Genomic DNA, 21869 nt, shown 5'->3' with positions numbered 1-21869 from the left:
ACGCTTGTCATGAAATAATAAATATTTTTATGTCTGTTCCACACCAATGACTTATATCTTTATTTATGTCACTCACTATTTCCTTTTGTTAATATTTGAGTATATGGAGCTCAGAACATTATTATTTTTTCCCATTTTGTTTTATTTTCATATACCTCTTCAAATCTTTATCGTAAATGCCTACTATCTGTACTGTAGATATTATAATTTACCTTGTACAGATGGATTCTTTAAAAAAAAAACATTGCCATGAGTTAAATGTGACCTAGTTTTTGGTTTGTATGTTGGTTTGTTGGTTAGTTGGTTTTGGGGGGTTCCTTCCACTTCTCCTTATCACGTTCATGGGGGTAGAGAAGATGGGTAGATATGAAAACATTAGTGTATAGTACATTTTCACTGAGTTTTGTTACTGTTGAGATTTGTAATTAAAAAAAATTAAGGATTTAAAAACTCAAAATATAATTTTAGCTTCTGATTTCAAAACCTCTTTCTACTGAACATGTATTCATTCAGATGTAGTCTCTCTTCTCTTTCTGGCACTTCCCACATAGAGCTTAAAATAATGAAGAAAACTCCACTATGTCAAATGCGCATGACGCGGACACACATAATCAACATCATCGGTTTCTCTGTCATCTGAGTGAGTATCGCTTCCCGACTGCTGTGACTCATTCTTTGGTCTGGTTTCGTGTTGTAATCACAAGGTGTGGTCGATCGTCATACAGGTGAAAGACATGGCTGTTAGCGCTCGACTTCACTGTAGTCAGTACAAGAAATAGAACATAAAACACACTTAAACAGGCTGCAATACATATATGTGGAGCTGTACACATTTTGTACACCGTGCTTTACAAAATCGAAAGTATTTTTTAATTGGTGTCAGTCAGTGTCCTCTCAAATGAAAGAATGAAGTCGACTTTAAAATATTCGCTGTTGTATCAAAGGGCAAAACAGTGACAATCCACACACTGTAGTAATGGTACAATAAAGACAGAAATAAACTTTAAACCGAACTAAACTGTTCAACTTCACATTTTATTGTCGTGCCTAGCCATAAAGCGACGTCCTTCCCTCTCTTTGTGGACGATATGGGTGGAGTCTTCGAGGAGGCGGAGTCAGGGTGAGGTAACGCTCCTTTTACTCATTTTTTTTGTTCAGAGGACTGGTGGCCAGCTGCAGGGAGGCAGAGAGTGTGGAGAAGAGAAAAGAAATAGAGCAGTCCTGCGCTGACCAAAGGAGTCATTTAAAACAAGCAAACACGGAATAATCGAAAATACAGCCTTGTGTTCAGACAGGTAAGATTCAGTAAATCTACCTTTTCCGACAGTTTTTACTGCCCTTAGCGTCCGTGAACGTTTATTTATGTATTTATCGGTTTGTTTTGTGTGTAGTTATTATCGTTAATTCTATTAAAAAATATCTTGTGCGTTTGTGTGGGGTAATTTCGTTTCTCTTTGTTGCTTACCTGGATGCAAATTCAGATGCTTTCCATTAGGAATTCATTTCCGCATGCCTCAAACCACTACTGCCTGTTGTTAGGGAGCAGCCTACTGCGCCAGCTCTACAGCCACCAAAAGTTTGTTCTCTTGTGGTGAACAGTTCTTTTTCTTTCTTTTTTTAACTTTTTAAAGTGCAAGAGCTCCCTCACTCTCTCTCTGCCCAAAGATAACGACATTTAGCCCCAGTATCGATCATACAGCTACACGTCGTCACTTGTCAATAGACCCCGTCGGTTGTTGGTGGTGTTGGAGATCAAGCGCTTGCATTGGTGTGTTTCCGCGAATCAGAGACAAAAAATAAAGATTTTACACCATTTCTGTTAAAGGACGAAATAGAAATGGCAAAAGTCACACTGAAGTAGACCCAAAAACAAAAAAACATTTTCCCAGTTAACTTACGAAAGATCAATGGATTAACATAAAATTAGTAAGTAGGTATTTTAATTGTCTAGTAATGGTGGGTATTATTCACTGTGGACATATTTTTAATGTCTTGAATGTCTATTTTTTTATAAGAGGTTGGTTTTTTTTAAGCTTTGGATGTGGTTGGACAAAAACAAGTACTTTCACATCAGATCTTCCGCTTTACCAACTATGACAGTGATGTTGAGTCTGTAAACAAACAATGTTAGCTAACTGTGCCTGAGGGGATAAGTTGTCCGTGGGTGCACATCTGTAACTTATGACAGTGATACATGCTGATGTTTCTTTACCCGCCCCCCACACTCCTACGCTGTGCTTTAAGACAGCAGTGATGTCTCCAGGTGTTGCCAAATCTTCCATGATGTCATTACCTTTGCAGATTCTCAGGACTTGACAGGACAGCTAATCCTGCTTTAGGGAGCACAGGAGCACAAATTTCTTTCATTTGATTTCATGAGTAAATCCCCCTGAAATCAGCATCCCGTTCAAATGACTTTTATCTTATCGGCTTTTTTTCTTATGCGATTAAGTCATCTGCGGTGTCCTCTGCTGCCAACTTGAGTATAGTTTTAAAGTCTTAATTTGACACAGTTGGATTAGGAATTGGAAGGTAAACAGAGCCACTCACTACACCATCAAACTCCAAATCACATTATCCATTGTTCTTTTGTTTGAATTATCTGCAAGCGTCACAAAACAGAAAGAACCGTGCCAAACAGGTTTGTGGTATCCAGCTGCTTTCTAGACCAATGTGTCCAGTTGAGTTTGCTGACTGTGTGCCAGCTTTAATGGGACAGGGTGCCAATACTTTGTGCCAGAATGGCCTTGCTGAGCTTGCCCTGTGTCATCAAGTAGGAAAGCTGTCCCTGTCTGGAAAGAGTGGATGGGTGGTGGGACAGCAGTGGGGGTGACTTACTGTAGATTTCACAGCTACAGCTGTGGTGGCACGGTGATAATCTCCCCCCTCCTGCTTAATTCCCTCATACTGTCCTACATTAGCAGAACAAGAGGCCAGGAGATCCTTCGGTTTTAAAAATAGGTCTACACTCTTCAAAGGGGATTACTGTATGGCATACATCCCGCCCTCTTGGTTGAATTTTTTCTGTGGATTCCCCGTCTTGCTTCTGTCTCAGTCCATTGAGGCCTGACTGAGTCCTTTCCAGTTACAGGTGCTCAGCACACACATTGTGCGACCTCCTCTGTGTTTGTATGTCACTCTGCCTTTGTGTTTTACTGTTCCCATGGAGAAAAGGGCACAGAGATAAAGTTTCCCGTCAGCTACAACAACAGTTTTTAGTTTCTTTTGGGGTTTCTTTTTTTGGTGGGTGAAATAAAAGTGAAGTGGCATGACCACACCAAATCTGCATAGAGAGAAGCTTTTTCTTTCTAATATTATTTATAGAATACAATACAGCTGAGATAAACTGCATTTTGACAATACAAGTATGTGCAAAAGACTGAATGAAGTGAAAGAATAAGAAAAGTAATTTTATTTGCACTCTGCATGAGCATGTTTAAATGTGGCAACTGTGCAGCCAGTGTGCACACTTCAGTGTTTGACTGCTGCAATGAACATTGCACATATTGTGCAGGCCTACTAAACATACAGTATGTCATACAGGTACTAGGGTTCTTAAACTGTGACAGAATCTGTGATAAAATTTCTGTGGCCTGTTTCATTGTTATGTCTTCCGTGCCGTGCTGGTTATGCTTGTGTTATGAAACTGAAATATTTAAAATTCATTCAGGTACAGTGAGAACTGGAAATGCATCAGAATAACGGTGCTTATTTTCTTGGTCATTATCCAATCAAATGGTTATTCCAGCACCTGTTCTAAACTGGGTCCAAACTAGAAATTATGTGGCCATTCCTTAATAACTGTTTTACCCTGCACTGCGACATGCTCAGCCACTACACCCTGCTACATCTACAACACCTGAAGCATTCTTTGTTTCTACATTATGTTCTGTTCTTTCATATCAGTCCAAATTAGACAAAATACACACATCTATCACTTTGTTATCTCAAAGTAACCCCGCAGTCCTCTAACAACAAGTGCTTAATTTTATATTTTCAATCTTTTCAAACCAGCAATAAATCAAAATAAGTGCCAATTAATTTTGAAATGCATGACATTATCCTTGAATGCAGTTATTAAGTTATTAGAAATATCATCCAGAAATTCCCAGTGCTGTAAAAGATACCTTATGTCATGACCAAACTCAAACTCGAGTGTATGGCAGGGTGCAGTTGAATAACGCTGAGCAAGTCAAGCCGACATTGCCCAGCTGAACTCTACTGATGACAGTCCCTGAAGTTAATTATTTACCTTCAGCAGTTCTCTTGGTTGGATCAAGCAAGGGCAAGAAATGGTCCCGTTACTTAAGATGTCAAAGGCCTAATGGCTGTTTCTTCTCATCACTTGCACTCTAAAAAAACCATAGGCAAGTCTACCACATTGGTCATTTCAAGTCAGCTCTTATCAAAGCTGTCCAAAATACTCATGCATCACGCTAACAGCCTTCTAGAAATAGTTGAATCCTCCTGTTGTCATCATGGATACATTACCAGTGATAATTTTTTCATTACTTGCTGTGTGTCCACACATAGAGGGAGTGAACTGGATTCGGCACTTACTCAAAAGACAAAGTTTTCACACATGGATGATTTTTGATGAGTCGTATGTCTCAGCATAGCAACTCTGAGTCGTGTCATGTCTTTTTCTTTCTTCGCCTCCTCCCTATCCCTTAATCACACTTCTACGAGAGATTCAAGAAAGTAAAGGCAGAAAGGGTGTGGTTGAAACAGAAAGCAAATCAGTGGAGAAGCTCGGCTGTTAATTAGTCAACGTGAGGTCTCTCAAGAAGGGTGGTTTTGCATATGTTGAGTTGAAAATCCATGCTTTAGTCACTGGTTGTTTTCTTTGTTTACTGCTTTTGAAGGATTTCATGCTGTCATGGGTTGCGAATGTTGTGCAACCCTGGCGCCTGTGAGCACTTTTGCAAAAAACTGCATAAACTGAAAAAAGCATGGGCGTCTGAGACAACTGGCACTATTATTCTTCCCTCTTTTGTTCCTTGAAAGTTGACATTTTCCAGGTTTTCATCGGACAACAACACTGTACGAACCAAATGACGTGTTGTCGGAATAAGTCACTCAATTTTTAACAATGTTAGTTTTGGTTTTAGTCTGCTGGAAGATGAACAAACTGTGAATTCAAACTTGTCAGATGAACTTGCAGTACTCTTTAGGGTCCCTTCAGATTTTTGCCCTGCTCTCCCAAGCACACCCCTCCCGCTCCCTCGTGCCTCTAATCTCCCTGAAAAATTAATCATCTGTCACATCGCCTCAGTGCTCAGACACACACTGGTGCGTAGCAGTAGCAGTTCAAGAAAAAACTCCCTGTCAGGCCTTTAAAGGGGGCTTTGGATGCAGCATTGGCTACCAAACTTGGCCTGTGAACACACAGTGCCATCTTGATGTGCTTCAGCCTTTTTGGTTGCGTTCAGTGGGGACAGTTGAGAGTGGTTTCCTTTTCACAGCAACAGCAGTCAATAGGACAATGCAGCTACTCTTTTCCTCTCTACACTAAACAGAGTAACACAGATGCTCACTGTGCTATCAAAAACTCAGCTCGTCCACTTCCTTCCTACCATGAACCAAACAACACGGAGGGGTGGGGTGTTTATTCTTCTTCTTGTTGATAACAACATAATTCAAGGAATTTTTTTTTTTTCACATAAAATTTTAATTCCACATATAAAGCTCAAATATTCCACTATTTAATTTCCACATCTTGATGGTGAGCTCTTTTCCTGGTTTGAAGATAATCTTTGGACATACCTCTGCTCCTCCCACAGTATCTGATTTATCATGAACTTCTGCGAACTTTGTTTCTATGCGGGCATTGCAACTGAGTGTTTATTGCTACGGAGATTACACCCCTTTCTACTCACTCCCCCCTCCTTTATCTGTTTTTTGTAATCTGATTCTGGTCTGGACTCAGGCACCTCCTCCGAGACAGCTCACATTTCCTTTGATTCACAGAGAGCTCCCACGGAGACCAAACGACTACGCAGCAGTTTACAGCCACCGCACTGCATCCTCTGGCCTAAATCAGCTTATTAAAGCTGCTGCAGTGAATCAACTGACAAATCAAGGCCCATTAGATATGCTGTTGCTTTTCTTTCTTTTTTTTAAATTCTTTGGCTGAGGCTGCTTGTTGTTTTGGGAAGGCTTCCAGATCAGGGAAGAAGGAGATGCACTCTGCCACATTTACACAAATTCAGTTAGTGTGTTGCACAAGTGCATAGGAGTTTTGTGTTGTTGGCCGTCTCTTCTCTCTAGGCACTTGGTATGGTGACGTTGCTCTGGTCTGGATTTGATCAACTGCCTGTCACAGTCAGTTGACAAATGCTTTCTCTTAGAGTTTGTGCTTTACACAATCTGGGCTTCAAGCGGTGTTCTTCCCCAGTACCTTATCACAGTTTGCAACTTCTAATAAACTTCCCATCTCAGAGCAGACAGCCCAGAAATGTTGGTGAGTCAGACAATGTTGACCACCACTTCCTGTCACCCACCATGGTAAATCCATTAGCTGTGCACTGCTTCACATCCTCCCTTATTGATTTATAGCAAACAGCTATCCAGCCCCAGCTGCTGCCATTACAGTGTCATAGTATCTATTGTTGTACAAGTAAGGCATGAGGGGGAACCAGAAGGGTTAGTGAATGTGTTAACTCGTTTCCTGTCATGGCAGCTGAACTCCAGGTCTATGGAGAGAGGATGCAGAGAGGAAAATGTCAACTGTAGGCAGTCTGCACTGCAGACTCAGCTGGCTGAACTGGCCATTTACTGTGTCAGGAGGATTGGGCTGTGGGAGTGCAGGGTGTGTGTTAAAGTCATCTGGGAAACGGTTTATTGCAAGAAGAGTGTGGCTTACATGTCTGGGGACATGAATGTGATTGGGTGTGTGCATGTGCATGGGAGGCTGTCCTGTATGTCAAATTGTTTATCTATTCCAGTGCTGCAGGAAGCTGTGCACTAATATAATCAACTTTATTTGCTTGTTACTTTAAATAAGTTTAGCGAGGTTGTTCACACAGCCACCAGATAAGGATGTTTCTAAACCCCAGTCATAGTCCTCACATAACTGTGAGAAATGTTTAATTATCATAAACAGTTTTTCCTTCCTTATGTAATGGAAAGAAAACATGATGGAAATGCGGGTATTTCTCTCCTCTCTTTACATTAAATACGAAGCTGCTGCCTGAGGACAGTTAGCATAGCTTAGCTCGGCATAAAAATAACAGGTTGTAGTTTCACAGGAGGAAAACAATATTTAAAAAAACATAAAAACACATATTTAAAAATATTTTAATATTTAGACGTTTTGATGCTTTTTTTCTTCTACAAAAATCCATAGAAAGTAAAACAGCAAAAAGCAACAGAAAAATGTATTTACACTCCAGCCTGCTAAATCGACATGTGGCTCAGCAACATTTACTACAGATACTGTAAAGTATGTCAACAGCCTCTTGAACACAACTGCAATATGAGCAAAGTTTATCTGAAGCCCCCCTGGGCCTCTTGCCTGACCTGATTCATTCCTGCTGTGATACAAAGAAGAGCTTACACCAGCAAAGTCAAAATCTGGCCTGCTGGAATGTTTTTCATTACTATGCTCAGTTTGCAACTGCAAAAGCTATAATTATTGGGAGGATACTGAAGGGAATAAAATGTAAGATCCCCTCTAGCCATTAGGTGTATTCTTCCTCATATATCCACACCCTTTCTGAGAGCCTGTCACTGTTGAAGAGACACTCCCTTTCCAACATGCCTGAGGGGTTTGCATGATAGTAAATGTGTTGTCATTACAGAGATTAGAGTTACTCATCCTTTGTCACAGTAGTCTTGTCCCCACAGTTTCTCTTAGTTTCAGCAATTTAACATTTATGAGTAAGTCGGTGAGTAAAGTTTAGATATGGTTGGTGCGTTCTCCCCTTTTCTTTATTATTATTTTTCCCTCCCAGAAGGAGATTGACGACTCAGGACAGACTGAATATGCAACACTAGTGTGGAATGTCACAGCAGCGTTTGAGCGCTGGGCGCTGAACAAGAACAATCTCTGCTTTGCTTTTCTGTTGCAACTCACTCCTCCCTCACTGGCAGCTTTTACTGATACACATTCCTGGTTTTACTGTGCAGGGTTTTTTGTTTTTTTTTTTAACCCTCCTAAATCATCATCCGCAGAGGCTGTTGCTTAACAAGATAGTGGGAGGTGACGGGTGTGTGAAAAGTGTTTTCCTGAAGTATGGCTTCATGTCACTGTGTCTGTGTGGGTGTATAAATGGCAGTGGTAATGACTATTCAGGAGAAAGGCACTTCACAGTGAGAGTGAAAGGACATATTACTGATTAACTGGAAGAGAACAAAGTTCAGTCACAACAGCACACACCATCAGCTCTTTGTTGGCACTGAACAATGGGAGAAGGCTGGGTTAGACTTTATAGTCATCATAACACAGAAAACTGTGTTCACTCAGGTTTTTTTTTTTTTTTTTTTTACTTTGATCTTTTATTCTTTTAAATAATTTGTAGCCTGCCCTTCCCCAATAGATTTTTTTTTTTCTCGAATGGAGGAAAAAAGAGATTAAGAAAGCCCGAGAGGAAAAGACAAATTATCAACAAACAAGTGCCCAGAGCTTCAGACTTTAGATTGGACAGCAGATAAAACCCCCACAGCACAGCGTTTCAGCGGACTTTCAGTTACCTAGGCAATATGCGGGGCGTGTCACTGCATTGCAACAGTTGACTGAACCCGCTGCCTCGCCCAGGAAAACAAAGACTACACAAACACTGACCCTGATTTACAGACAACAGGAAGGTACACACATTCTGCACCAAACTCAGATGTGCACTGTTTGTTATAAATGGATCATTATAGTTTTATCTGTTTTAAAACCTTTGAAAAAGTTAGTGAAGCTGGGTCTTGTTTTTTGTCCAGTTGTTCCCGTTGCCCTGTTAACCAGTGCTCGTAATTTTTTTTTATAAAAGTGGCCACACCTTTACTGAGAAAGGTAGAATGCACAGGGAATGTTGGTACAGTTGTCATGTCTGATGAGTCATTGTGTTATCTGCGAGGTAACGTGTAGCTGCAAGCACAGACAGCCCTCTGTGGCCTGGTCCTGCAGGATCTCAAGTGAGACTCAATACATGGGAAACTCATAAAGCTGCTGCTCTCTGAAAGTGAAATGAAGGAAAATGTTGCCAGTGCACATGAACCGTATAGTAAATAACTTTGTGTTGAAAAGTAAATGTGTCGACATATAAATGAGTTTTTAGTTAAACAAAGTGGCACGGACAGAAAACTGAGGACAGACACTGAAAAATGGTGAAAATTTCTTCTTCATATCAATTTTAATGAAAAACAAAGCCGCTAGCAACAGTAATGCACGCCTATCAGATCAAATAAGCAGCGTGAGAAAACTAGACTACGACTCAAATACATTCTTTGTTCTTGTTTTTACAAGTTGTAATTGCATGCCCATTGATCAGCTTCAATTCAAGTATTTTCCATTTTGTTAACATTGTTTAGTACATTTGTTCCATGGAACTGAGGGCAAGTATAGGTAAAGGTGGTAATTTAAGTGTTTATATGCCAGCACAGAAGCTTGCCATTGTGGGTTTTAGCCCCAACTTGTTTTATTAATAGTCAAGACGGAAGATATGCAGAGCTGCTTATTATATGCAGAACCACAGTAAGCTAAAAACAGCTGTCATACAGAAGGGTTTCGAAGATTAAAGCTTTTTTTTCCACTTGCTTGTTTGTCTCTACTGTGTGTGGATCATCTCTGTTTTTGTGATATAGCTTTTGTTATTTATGGCCAATTATGAAACAAGTTCTCTGAATTAAACCTGAGATTTCCTATTGTAAGCGCACTCTCAGAAAATGCACACACCTTCATATATTAAGTACATCTGTAGCAAAACCATCACACACATAATCCATCTCGGCGATATGTTCGGCAAACAATCCAGTAAAAGTCTAACATTTGAAAGCTGCTTATGAGCGTTTTCAAAGTGAATGCAATACTATCGACTGAATGACACATCCAGTGACCAGCAGCTATTGTGAATGCAGGTTTCTCTGAAATTCAGGGTGAATGACATTAAGACTACAGAACTATGTAGAAAACTTCCATGCATGTTGTAACCATGGGGGTTTATTTTGGATCTGGGAGGCCACTTCCAAGAATAATCTGTCTTCCTGTATACAAAAGCACACTGAGCGAAAACACCACTATTACACTGAATTTTTCTGAGAGGATACATTTACGTTTTTTCTGTACTGCACAATTTAGTTTTGCTCTTTTTTTGCAGAGGGTTTAATGGTGAAGCACATTAAAAACTTAACTGCAGTTCAGCCATGTAGAAACCCGTCGGGGGTGAGAGGAAGTATTTGCATGATAAACCAAGATGTGGTAGAACATGAAGAGCATGATGAACAAACATGCACCAACAGGTAGAAGGTAGTTGCACAAGTTGGGGGACTGTTAAAGTGATTAGTAGTTAGTATTTACCTGACTTAAGAAGTTTTATTTGGCCTCTATGATTAAGGATTGTAGTTTTAAAATCCAGGTCTTTTGGCGGGTATGTAAATGTAAAGACAAAAATTAAAGTGAAGGTAAGGGTGTGTGTTGTTGTTGTTGTTTTTTATTATTTTAGAGGTGTGTTGACAAGTGCGCTCAGTGAGTTATCTACATACACAAACACTTTGAAAGTGGAATTGAAACCTGATGAGCAGGTTCCTGATTGCCACATATCAGCAATGGGCTGCTCCCATGACTGCATGGGTGGAGACCTGGGGTTAAAGGTCACTCACCCTGCTTAGCATTTTTACATTACAGCTGTCTCTTTACTCACTTCACCCTCCCTTCCCTCTTTGCAAGTCACTCTGCTCAGTGCTTTCAGTGTGAGCAGCTAAGTGGGGAAGTGTCCAACTTGTGCACCCCCATACTCAGTAAGGTGTCTCGTGTAAAGAAGTAGACATTTCAGTTTATTCACTAATTCGTGAGAAAAAGGGTGTGTAGTGATGCGTGTGTTTACCCTTTGTATGAGGTGAAATGGTGGAAACGCTGACGTCGGATTTCTCTGTGTGTTTGTTTTCAGATTTGCTCCATCGAAAGAAAGGATGGCAATGCAGAGTAAGTAAACCAGCTCAATTACATGATCATATCTTATGTTCCGATTTTAATTTCCTCTTCTGTAAATTCTGTTTTATTAAGGCGGCGGCTTAATGTTGGTTGTATTTGTGTGATTTCTTGATTTCACCTCAGTCTCTATCACCTCATTCAAAATAGGCCTGAACAGTTTGAGCTTGACCTTTTCTACTTCCAAGTATTGTGTTCAGTGCTTGCATTGAAATCACTTCCTTAAATAAATTAGAACTAAAGGTTCCTGCTATAAAAGTGTTATTACTTTGGTTAAAAAAACAAAAACAACTGTGTTTATCTTGGGAGAAAGGAAAAACGGATCTACATAAAGGTTTTAATAACAAGTAGTTTCTTAATCTTTATGAAATCTGTTAATTACTTTAAGTTACTTTTAAAACCTTTGATTTCCTCTCTCCTTCCTTGGCAGTGGGTGAGATGGAGAGTGGCCAAGTAAAGGTGGCAGAGTGGCAACAGACGATGTATGGTCTAGACTCAGGCATCCAGTCTGGAGCCACCACAGTCAGAGATGATGACGGCGAGTACACCATATCTAAGCAGTACACCATGACCAGCACTGTGACAAGGCAGGAGCCTGGTAAGGACAGACCAGCTAATATGTTGTAACTTTGGCTTAAATACACCTAAACTACTTAGTCAACCTCATCATCTCGCTTCTCAATAGACATGGATCCCCAAAGCGTTATGACCAGAGCTCAGAGGGTGCGAGCTGCAATGTTTCCAGAGACACTGGAGGGAGGCACCACCATTCTGTCAACTCAGACAGACCCGTCCCAGATGACTAACGTCCAGCGCCTGGCCGAGCCCTCTCAGATGCTCAAGACCGCCATCATCCATCTGATCAACTACCAGGACGATGCCGAGCTAGCCACACGTGCCGTGCCAGAGCTCACCAAACTGCTCAACGATGAAGACCAGGTGATGAAAACGAAGATGTGCCCGCATCGATACAAAGAAACACAGTCTATAAATATTTTGTTTAAACTTTCTAAAATAATTACTCAGCGATTAATGGATCTAGCAAATGAATAAGTTTAAAATTGTGCTAATAATAAGACATCAATACTCTGGTCAAGTCTGTGTGCTAAATATAGCGCTGGCTACAGTCTTCATGCTTATACTGGCATGAAGATTGATAACAATAAATCTGATTCAGTCAAAACATCACAAAAGATGCCAGCCAAACTCAGTTCACTCATTCTCGTGTAATTTCCTTGATGGAAACAAACTGTGAAGCCTTAAACTTGCTTTTTCCTGGGGGTTGTGTGCTACCTGGCCGGCCACCCTTAGCAATAGCTTCACATTTTTCTATTTTTGACCAAATAAGTCAAATAATTGAAGTTTATCTAGATCTCTAAATGATTATCAAATTCATAAAAAAAGGCCATATACATTGTATTACCTTCTGAATAGTCAGATTTAAAAACTTCGATGTTTAATTTTCCCTTGTACAAATTAACTCATACCTTCCCCATCCATCCTTAATAAGGTGGTAGTCAGCAAGGCTGCACAGATTGTGAACCAGCTTACACGCAAGGAGGCATCCCGCCGTGCACTGATGCAGTCCCCTCAGATGGTGGCGGCCGTGGTGCGAGCCATGCAGAACACAAGCGACATGGAGACGGCAAAAGCCACGGCCAGCATCCTCCACAACCTGTCCCACCAGAGAGAGGGCCTGCTCTCTATCTTCAAGTCAGGAGGAATCCCTGCTCTAGTCCGCATGCTCAGGTGCTGCTGGTTTACAAATGGGTCAAATTTTCAGTTGGGGTTTGCTAGAAATACTTTTTATTATGGTTAATAGGATATATTCGCATTAAAAACTCAAAATGTTTTAGAAAAGTCACTCAAAGTTGCATTAAGTCCTTGTTAAGATGCGCTCTGTGACGATGTGTTGAAGTATTTTCCAGTGCAGCTACCGTGCAGTTATATGTAGAAGGAAATAATAGCTTGTAGTGAGTTTTTAATATTATTTGAATAAGCTGCCAGCATTAGCCTCCAATGCTGGAAGCCTGGTGGGAAGCTTTATCGTTCCTCCCATCAGCAAGATCTAAATGGGACAAGATGATTAACTTCAGCCCAACAAACAAGTGAGCTTTTGACTCGCAGGGATTACTGGTATATCTGATGGAAAATAAGGAAAAACACAATTGGCCCAAACGAAAAATAGACAGGATTATTTTGTGACGCACACTAAACACGCATGTTTCTCTTCCTCGTTGCTCCCACAGCTCCCCTGTGGAATCTGTGCTCTTCTACGCCATCACCACGCTTCACAACCTGCTGCTGCACCAGGAAGGAGCTAAGATGGCCGTTCGTCTGGCAGATGGACTGCAGAAAATGGTTCCCCTGCTGAAGAAGAGTAACCCCAAGTTCCTGGCCATCACCACAGACTGTCTGCAGCTGCTGTCATACGGCAACCAGGAGAGCAAGGTGTGTGTGAATGTATTATTTTTGTTTGGACTTGTTTTATGTTTTGTTACCACGTGCTTACGTTACACAAAGACTGCAATCTGAAACCGTCGACAGTGCCGTGCGTGTGTGTGCATGTGTTTTGCTTTGGGTGTGGCATGAGAACAGAGTTGTTCAGGTGCTGGCTGGGTGTGGTTGTTTGTTTGCTTAGTGTAATGGATTGACATGTGCCAGGAAAGTCATGGCTTAGTTAGAAGTGTGCATTGTAAAATGTAAGAATTCTTTTTCATAAAGGTCTTTGTTTAACAGCTGATCATCCTTGCCAACGGGGGCCCCGAAGGTCTCGTTCATATCATGAGAAACTACAACTACGAGAAGTTGCTGTGGACCACAAGCCGTGTGCTCAAAGTCCTCTCTGTGTGCCCCAGCAACAAACCCGCCATTGTAGATGCTGGTATGTGATATAGGTTTTCTGTGTTAAAACACCTGTGTGCACAAGCTAGTCATACAGGTGTGTCAGCTTTGTTATCTGAACAGGGGCCAATGGCTCCTTGGTAACTGTGTTTCTTGACAGCATAATTTATTAAATGTTGTTGAGAGCTGAGTAATTTTACTTCTCTCTTCCCTGCAGGTGGCATGCAGGCTCTAGGCAAACACATCACTGGCTCTAGCCAGCGTCTGACGCAAAACTGCCTTTGGACTCTCAGGAACCTCTCTGATGCTGCCACCAAACAGGTCTGAGTCCAGCTTTACTTACTTATTTTTTCTCACGTTCTTTTTGCTATATTTCCACCCACCAGGAACTAATGGGGAATATCTGTCTTTTTTTCTTTCTTTCAGGAGGGTATGGACAGCCTGCTGCAGCAGCTGGTTACCCTGCTCAGTTCAGATGACATCAATATGCTCACCTGTGCAACCGGCGTCCTGTCTAACCTCACATGCAACAATGCCCATAACAAATCTCTGGTCACTCAGAGCAATGGCGTTGAGGCGCTCATCCATGCCATATTGCGTGCCGGTGAGAAGGAGGATGTGACTGAACCCGCCGTCTGCGCTCTACGCCACCTGACTTCACGCCACCAGCAGGCTGAGATGGCACAGCATGCAGTGAGGAAACATTATGGCATCCCTGCCATCGTCAAGCTGCTCAACCAACCCTACCACTGGCCCGTCATCAAGGTAGGTAAAAGAGGGAAGGGTATTCTAAAGTGGGGCAAAAATGTGCGCAACAGAAATGTGGTAATTTATGGAAGAAAGGATCTGACTGAAAGAAGGTGGTTTTATGCGGGGGAAAAAATTAAAGACTGTGAAATAAGTACTTTAAAGAGTCCAGTGGTAGACACTGGGAGCTGGACAGATGGCCAAAGTGGGCAAAGCAAGTAGGGCAGAGAGCCAGAGTTTCAGCCATCCTGAAAGAGCATGAAATGCACATGACAGCAGGAGCAGTATGTTTTACAAGACTGGGATTTAGAGGGGAAAAACAGCACACCACATTCTAATGAAAACAAAAGTTTGAGATCATTTCCAGTCATTTTACTTGCTGACCAATAACAGAACTGCATAATCAGTCTATCTTTGCTTGTTTTTTCTTCCCTGAAGGCTGCGGTTGGCCTGATTCGTAACCTGGCCCTGTGCGACGACAACCAGGCCCCTCTGAGGGATGCAGGAGCAGTCCCCCGTCTGATCAACCTGCTGCTCAAAGCCCACCAGGATGCCCAGAAACATGGCTCATCCAACCACCAGACATACCAGGTACATGATGGGCTCATGTCAAAGGAAGTTTATGATCCCTCTGTCGACATTGTAGCATTTCTGTAGAATCACATTTTTTCTATTCATGTTTTGTTCTAAGGATGGAGTGAGGATGGAGGAGATTGTGGAGGGCTGCACAGGAGCTCTGCACATACTAGCCAGAGATCCTGTTAACAGAGCAGAGATCGCCAATCTCCAGACCATTCCTTTGTTTGTCCAGGTAAACAAAGAAACAGAAACGAAGCTTTTACAATTCGCTTTGTGACGGCCTGTCTATGAAATGCGCTTAATAAATAAACTTCACTTACTTACTTTCAATTCGCACTTGTGTTTGTTTTTCTTAAACTTATTTTTTTCTTGTCTTCTACAGCTACTCTACTCTCCAGTGGACAACGTGAAGCGCGTGGCAGCAGGCGTCCTGTGCGAGCTGGCAGTGGACAAACCATCAGCTGAGCTCATTGACGCCGAGGGCGCTTCGGCTCCACTGATGGAGCTGCTGCACTCCAACAACGAGGGCATTGGTAAAACATGCACATAATGCACTGTAATTAGCTTACTGTAATGTAGCATTTAGTCATAGATGGAAAATAACAAAGTCGATTTGCTCAAGTGCTGTGCTTACTGTAAGTGCAGTTTCCAGGCACTTGCACAAGTCCATTTTGCGAGTCATTATGCTTTTCTATGCATTCCATAATGAAATGTTGCAAACTACATTTTAAGAATACACAATAATGGAAACATTGTTGTGTGAAATTCTGTTTTCTTGTTGTTAGGTTCTGTCTTTATAGTAGATGCTACAGAAACACCAGCTTGTTGTCCTGGTTAATTCAGTTTAACAAACAAACAAGAAGATATAACATGCTAATATGTACACTTTAGCACTGCAGGTACTCATATTTTGGGCTGTTTTATTCTGTTTTGTTGTTGTTGTTTTTTTAAACCCCGTTTCCATTTTATTTTTATGCTGACGCAGGTTAACTGGCTGTAGCTTCACATTTAGAAGCTCTTGTAGATACAACAGTCTGTCACTATAATTACATTGTTAAGGAGGAAAATGCCCAAATGAAGTATAATAAGCCTTAAACAAACAGGATGTAGCTGCACATTTCTTTATCAGGAATGACTTCAGGTAGGAAGGATTTCACTCCAAAAAAATAAAATGCGTTTTTTTGTCTTATATGCTCTCTGTTATACTTGTAAACTCTAAAACGTTGAGCTCTAGATGTTTAAAAAGGCCACGCTTACTCATAGATCACCTTAAAATAGTGCAAAACCACTGTAAATCGCACTGTTGGTCATTTTATTTTGCACCAATGTGCTGAAGCTCAAAGTAAAGGACATTCTGTTCCAGATATTAAGCTTTCAAAGTTTATTAACTAACACTGACCCTGACCACTGACTGTTTTCTTATTCTTTCCCCTCCAGCTACTTACGCCGCAGCCGTCCTCTTCCGCATCTCCGAGGATAAGAACTCAGACTACAGGAAGCGAGTGTCTGTGGAGCTCACACACTCTCTGTTCAAAAACGATCCCGCTGCCTGGGAGATGGTGAGTGCGTGTGGCACCCTCTGATGCACGAACACGACAGCTGAAGATTAATGAAGATTCTCGTACACTTGTTTATTCACGTCGCTTGTTTCTGTGTCAAATACATCTTGGCATTTTTGCGGAATGGTTTAATTTGAAGAAACTTTCTAATAGCACTTTAACGGCCATTAAAAAACTTTCTGCATCAAAGTGTTGGCTTCATTTGACCTTTGCCCTCTCGTGACTTCTCTGCAGGCCCACAACGCAGCTGCCATGGAGGGACCATATCCAGATGGTGAGTAACTGTGGCTGAAATGTGCACATACAGCACATTCCTCAGCAGTGGGTCACTACACCACGGAGAGCAGCCGCAGCATGAAAGCGCTATAATTTGTTAGCAGGTTGCCTCCCTGCTGCTGCTTACAAACTACTGTCATTATTTGGCAGCTATAAGAATGAGCTTATCCAGTAGCACAAAAAACACATGGCTACTTATTTTTCATGTAAAGTAAAAATTTTCATTCAAACTTAAAAGAAAGCAGCACTGTCTTGAGATTCGCATGAACCGTCAGTTATATCTTAAATTAATTTTAAACTTGCTCTTTTTTTTTTATCAATTCTTTCCATCTGTGCTTTGTTAGTTATATAATTTTTCCTCAATCAAGGTGTATTATACCAGAATCTAACAAAATCTAAAATGAATACATTGAAAACAACTTTGTGTTTGTTTGTTTCTGTGTTTGTTTTCCTGATACATCATTTCCTTTTCATTATTACCAAGTTAAGGTCTTCCTCTCACCCACATCATGGTGTTTCTTCATTATCTGTGTTTGCATCTTTGTCCTATCCTTTCCTTTACTTGCCTTTTTTTCCTTTTATGGTTTTGGTATTTTGTTTCTTACTCTGATCCAACTAAGTTTAACAAAAAAAAAAAAGAAAAAATCCTTTTTTTTTTTTTCTCCCTCAGTTTGATCCCAGTAATCCAGAAATGTTCCTTAATATAATAATTACACATCTTATGTTTTGCAGAGCTAGATCCTGGTTTCCAAGGATACGGATATCCAGTTGACATGCCCTTGGAAGGCATGGATGGAAATATGATGCATGACGAATACGCAGCCAGTTTGCCCTACGACAGACAACAGTACCCACCTGAACCTTATTAAGGTCAGTAGATGCTAATGTTACTTCAGCCAGTCATCTTACTTTATTTAGACTCAGCTGATCGGGACTGTGTGAGAAATAATGCCATTTGTGTGTGTGCACAAAGTCCAAGCTTCAAAAGCATAATCTTGAACTTGAATAAGTAAAAATCAAATTCTTATCTTCTCTGGGGTTTCTTAAAAACACAGAAGAAACATTTAAACGCTTTATACAGCGTGTAGAATTTATCTCTGTACTTTTTTTTTAAATGTTATTTTCTTGTTATATATTGTGATCAGCCACAATATATAAACCACATGTAATATCCACTGTATAAGATCCTGTGGGGGTGTCCTGTAGTGTCTAACAGTGGGTCATTGACGGCGGAGGATTTGGATGTTGGGAATTGTGGGGCCGCTTCTCTGTGCAGCCTGAAATTATCAGTAAAAATTAGATTCTTGGGAGTTAGGAGAACAGGAAAACATCTTAGGCCATTTCTGTAGGTGTTGCGAGGCGTGTCATCCACATTAATACCGTGGCCTAGCGTTTCCCAGCAGAACATTAAATTATAAACAGATGATCAATGCCTTCAACTTCACTTATCAGTGGTTTTAATGTAGTGTACTAATGCACTTTAAAAGCACTGCAGCCTGTACCTCTGAAATGCTTTAACAGCAAAATGTTATCACCCTTTTTCAAATAAAGTCCTGCTCATTTCAGAGCAAGAAAAAAAGATAAAAACACATCTTTGTTTTTGTGAAATAACTCTTTCCTTTTTTTTAAATTTTATTCTTTCAGGAGAAAGAAGCAGACGAGGAGAAGGCAGCCAAGAGCTGATTTAGGATGTAACAGGACACAGAAGAGTAGAATGTGGTCATCACGAAAGGTCTTTCCCTCTGCTCTCCACCTGATGTAATATATACAATTATTGCCGAGTATGGGACTCATAATCTTAACAGGGCTCAACTTTGTTTTATAGCATAATTTTGCAGATTATAATTTTGACATTGATGCTTGTAGTTTTTTTTTTTTTTTTTTTTTTTTAAGAACCTTCTAAGAGTGAGTGCATGAGTGTGCGTGTTTGTTTACGCTTTTGGGTGGGTATTCTATGCCAAAGAGATTTTATTTTGTGATGATAATCGTAGCTTCTTCTTTTTTTAAGAAAAAGAAAGAAAAAGAGAATAATAGTTGAAAACACTGCCAGAGGTGGCTCAGCGTGCACAGTGCACCTACTCACCAACTCCGCTTAACGCCTTTGTAAGACACATTTCCGACTTTGCTGTAGTTTTGGCTCTATATACTGTCAGTTTTCTCACACTGTGGCCCAAGAGTCAGCGAAGATGTGGTTAACACTTCTTTCACGTGTCACAAAATTTAGTAGACGTGAGCGAATGGGGAGAAGCGGAGATACTCGAGCTAACGCTGTACGGCTGCTCCCTTCTCTTCTGTGATCATCTGATGCGTTTTATTTGGACTGTAGTTGATCAGTACGGTTGCTTTATTTGTTTGTTTGTTTTCAAGAGTCATCTTCAACTTTTATAAGTTATTTACTGGGAAAGTTTCACATCATGCACAATTACCAGAAAATAAGGAAAGAGATGCCTTTGATTTTAAAATGAGTTTAGAGAGGAAATCATATGTAGTCACTGAAAAAAAAACACATTTACATACTTGTGCAACAGATTTGTCCAACTCCGTAGTAAACACATGAGATAATACAGCTGTGGTTGAAAAAAAAACTACTGACAGGGAAATTTGTCTTTCTACTTATTAAGAGTTTTTACTTAAATTTTGTTTAATAAAAATAAAGGATATATATTCAAAATGTTCTTGTGTTCATGTTTATTGAGTTATAAATCAGAAATGTGCTTTTTCTTGTTTTCTGTACATCCATTTTCTTACGCTTATCATGTGGAAATTAGTTAAATCCATGTCACAAAGACAGATTTGGGTCCAACCCAGTACGAGCTAGGTACATCTAATAGTTGTCTGCTGGGTTTATATCGTCTGCTTAGGCAACACTCAGTTGAACAACTTCCTCCCAGCTGGAGTTCTGATTAATCACCTGCTGTTTTCTTTTTGTTGTTTTTTTACGCAAGTTCTTTATTACTCTTGTCATTAGTCGTCTGATTTAAAGGCAAAAATGGTTTTATTGAATTATATTGTTTAATTGAATACACTGCAACGTTTCCTGCTGTTAAAGTTTTAAAGATCCTCTCGGAGCCAAATTAGTGCTGAAGGTGTTCAAGTAAGAGACGACTGCAACATCAGAGGAGAGGATGTGAAAACAGACACTGTGGACGTATTTAAAACTGGTTTTCCGTTGATTTGGATAAGCCCAAGATTATTTTTTTGGGGGGGGGGGGTGTGTAAATAAAACTACATTCTGCTGATAGACTTTAAAACTGCAAACTTGTGCAACGCCTAGTTTATAGAAAGACTTTATTGCTCAACTGATTCAACTCGTAGACTTCATCAGAGCACTGTTTTAGGATAGGTGTGGCATAGAAAATTACAAAGCCACCAACACAGCCACATACTGTGTTGGCACCTCCTATGATTGGCTGGATATGTGATCATTTGGTTTTAGTCCAATTATTGCTTCTGGAGAAAGGGTGCATCCGACAGACAACACCGTATTTGAGCAATGAACTGCGTACGTATTGTTTGTCATGTTTTTATGTTGACCCAAAAAAAATCAACAAGTTGAAACACATTAGAAATAAAATATAAATGAAGTGTTGCTGAACTTGCTCCATGCACCTTGGCTGCAGATGAAGTTGTGCCAGGAACCTCTTAAAAGCTCGGCTCTCATTACATTCTGTTGCATGAATGTAATGCACATCATAATCTAGACAGGTGACACCCTCTTAAGCACTGTTTCAGCACTTTTAAAAAAAAAAAACAAGTAACCTGAGCCAAACCCATCAATCATATTTCAGTAATTTAATGATTTTTTCTTTTGCATAGCAACTGTGTGATTTTATTTAGTTTCCTCCTCACCATCATTACTATGCCCATATAGAAAATATATTAACACTTTCATTAAACTATTCAATGAAAACAGATACATCATGCACACAATATGCACAATTATAGTAAATGTGAGTGGTGAGCTCCATAAGAACACAGAGGACAGATAAGGACTGATAATATGTAAGGTTATTGCTTTGATTTCAAACTTAAAGCTATCCTCTGTTATAGGACAAGAGTGATTAGAGAGAGTGTGTGATACTTTACAACATTTAAGAGTTATTCCATTTGTTCCACGTCTGTATATCCGGTGCCACTGTCTCACTTTAGTGTGTGAACACATGCAATAGAGAAATATTGTAATAGTCATAATTTAGAAAGAACGTCATCAAATTTTAAAATCGCAGCTGCTTGTTGTGCATATCTGCTGCTTGAGGAAACTGTTCATTAGCAATTCTTGTTTTCGTCAGACTGCAACATAGTGTACCTTTAACGCTTTCATTCGTATGTGTAGTATAAAAAATAAAATTTCACATTCCCCACAAGTCAGGTAATTTTGCATCAACACTTGACTCATTCTGCTCAGTCTATTCATTAAAAGTATTTTAGAAAATGTGTGTTTGGGGTCGGTATCTTTAAGTCACTGCTACTTGAACCTTGGACCGCTGTTGAAGCTCAGAAAATTCATCCACGCTGGCGATGAGCTGCATTTGAGCAGAGCGCTCCAAACAGGTGAGAAATCTGTTTTCTGTCTATGTCCACCAATCCTTAGATCACATTATCGAACATGTGCATGGACTGCATGATGTTCTCATCCTGAAAAAGAAAAAAGGGAAGAATTCTGTATTTTCAGCAGCTGTAGAGGTGGATGTGTAGCTGCACTGCTGTTTTAAAGTTAGACAGATATTATT

At 40.3% G+C, this 21869-nt stretch overlaps 2 protein-coding genes across 3 annotated transcripts in view; one reads left to right on the top strand and one right to left on the bottom strand.

The window, feature by feature from the left end:
• The first annotated feature begins 1145 nt into the window (after positions 1 to 1145).
• LOC100707214 (junction plakoglobin) lies at positions 1146 to 19643 on the top strand. Its single transcript, XM_005458524.4, has 16 exons — positions 1146 to 1295; positions 11094 to 11128; positions 11565 to 11732; positions 11820 to 12073; positions 12645 to 12883; positions 13384 to 13585; positions 13874 to 14018; positions 14196 to 14299; positions 14405 to 14743; positions 15164 to 15316; positions 15417 to 15536; positions 15687 to 15837; positions 16742 to 16863; positions 17098 to 17137; positions 17872 to 18009; positions 18784 to 19643. Exons 2-15 carry the CDS (start codon positions 11116 to 11118, stop codon positions 18006 to 18008), a joined length of 2187 nt encoding a protein of 728 aa, XP_005458581.1. The 5' UTR covers positions 1146 to 1295; positions 11094 to 11115; the 3' UTR covers position 18009; positions 18784 to 19643.
• LOC100697187 (Kv channel-interacting protein 2) overlaps positions 19008 to 21869 on the bottom strand; it is an 18691-nt gene continuing 15829 nt past the window's right edge. Inside the window, exon 9 of one of the 2 annotated variants that reach the window (XM_005458523.4) lies at positions 19008 to 21774. In XM_005458523.4, coding sequence (XP_005458580.1) covers positions 21727 to 21774 — 48 coding nt within the window. In that variant the 3' untranslated portion in view covers positions 19008 to 21726. The remainder of the gene's footprint in view (positions 21775 to 21869) is intronic. The other variant, XM_019359617.2, reaches the window with a different exon arrangement.

This window comes from Oreochromis niloticus, linkage group LG6, assembly GCF_001858045.2.
Source record: "Oreochromis niloticus isolate F11D_XX linkage group LG6, O_niloticus_UMD_NMBU, whole genome shotgun sequence".
NCBI classification, from domain to species: domain Eukaryota; kingdom Metazoa; phylum Chordata; class Actinopteri; order Cichliformes; family Cichlidae; genus Oreochromis; species Oreochromis niloticus.
This window is presented reverse-complemented; position numbering and strand designations above follow the sequence as displayed.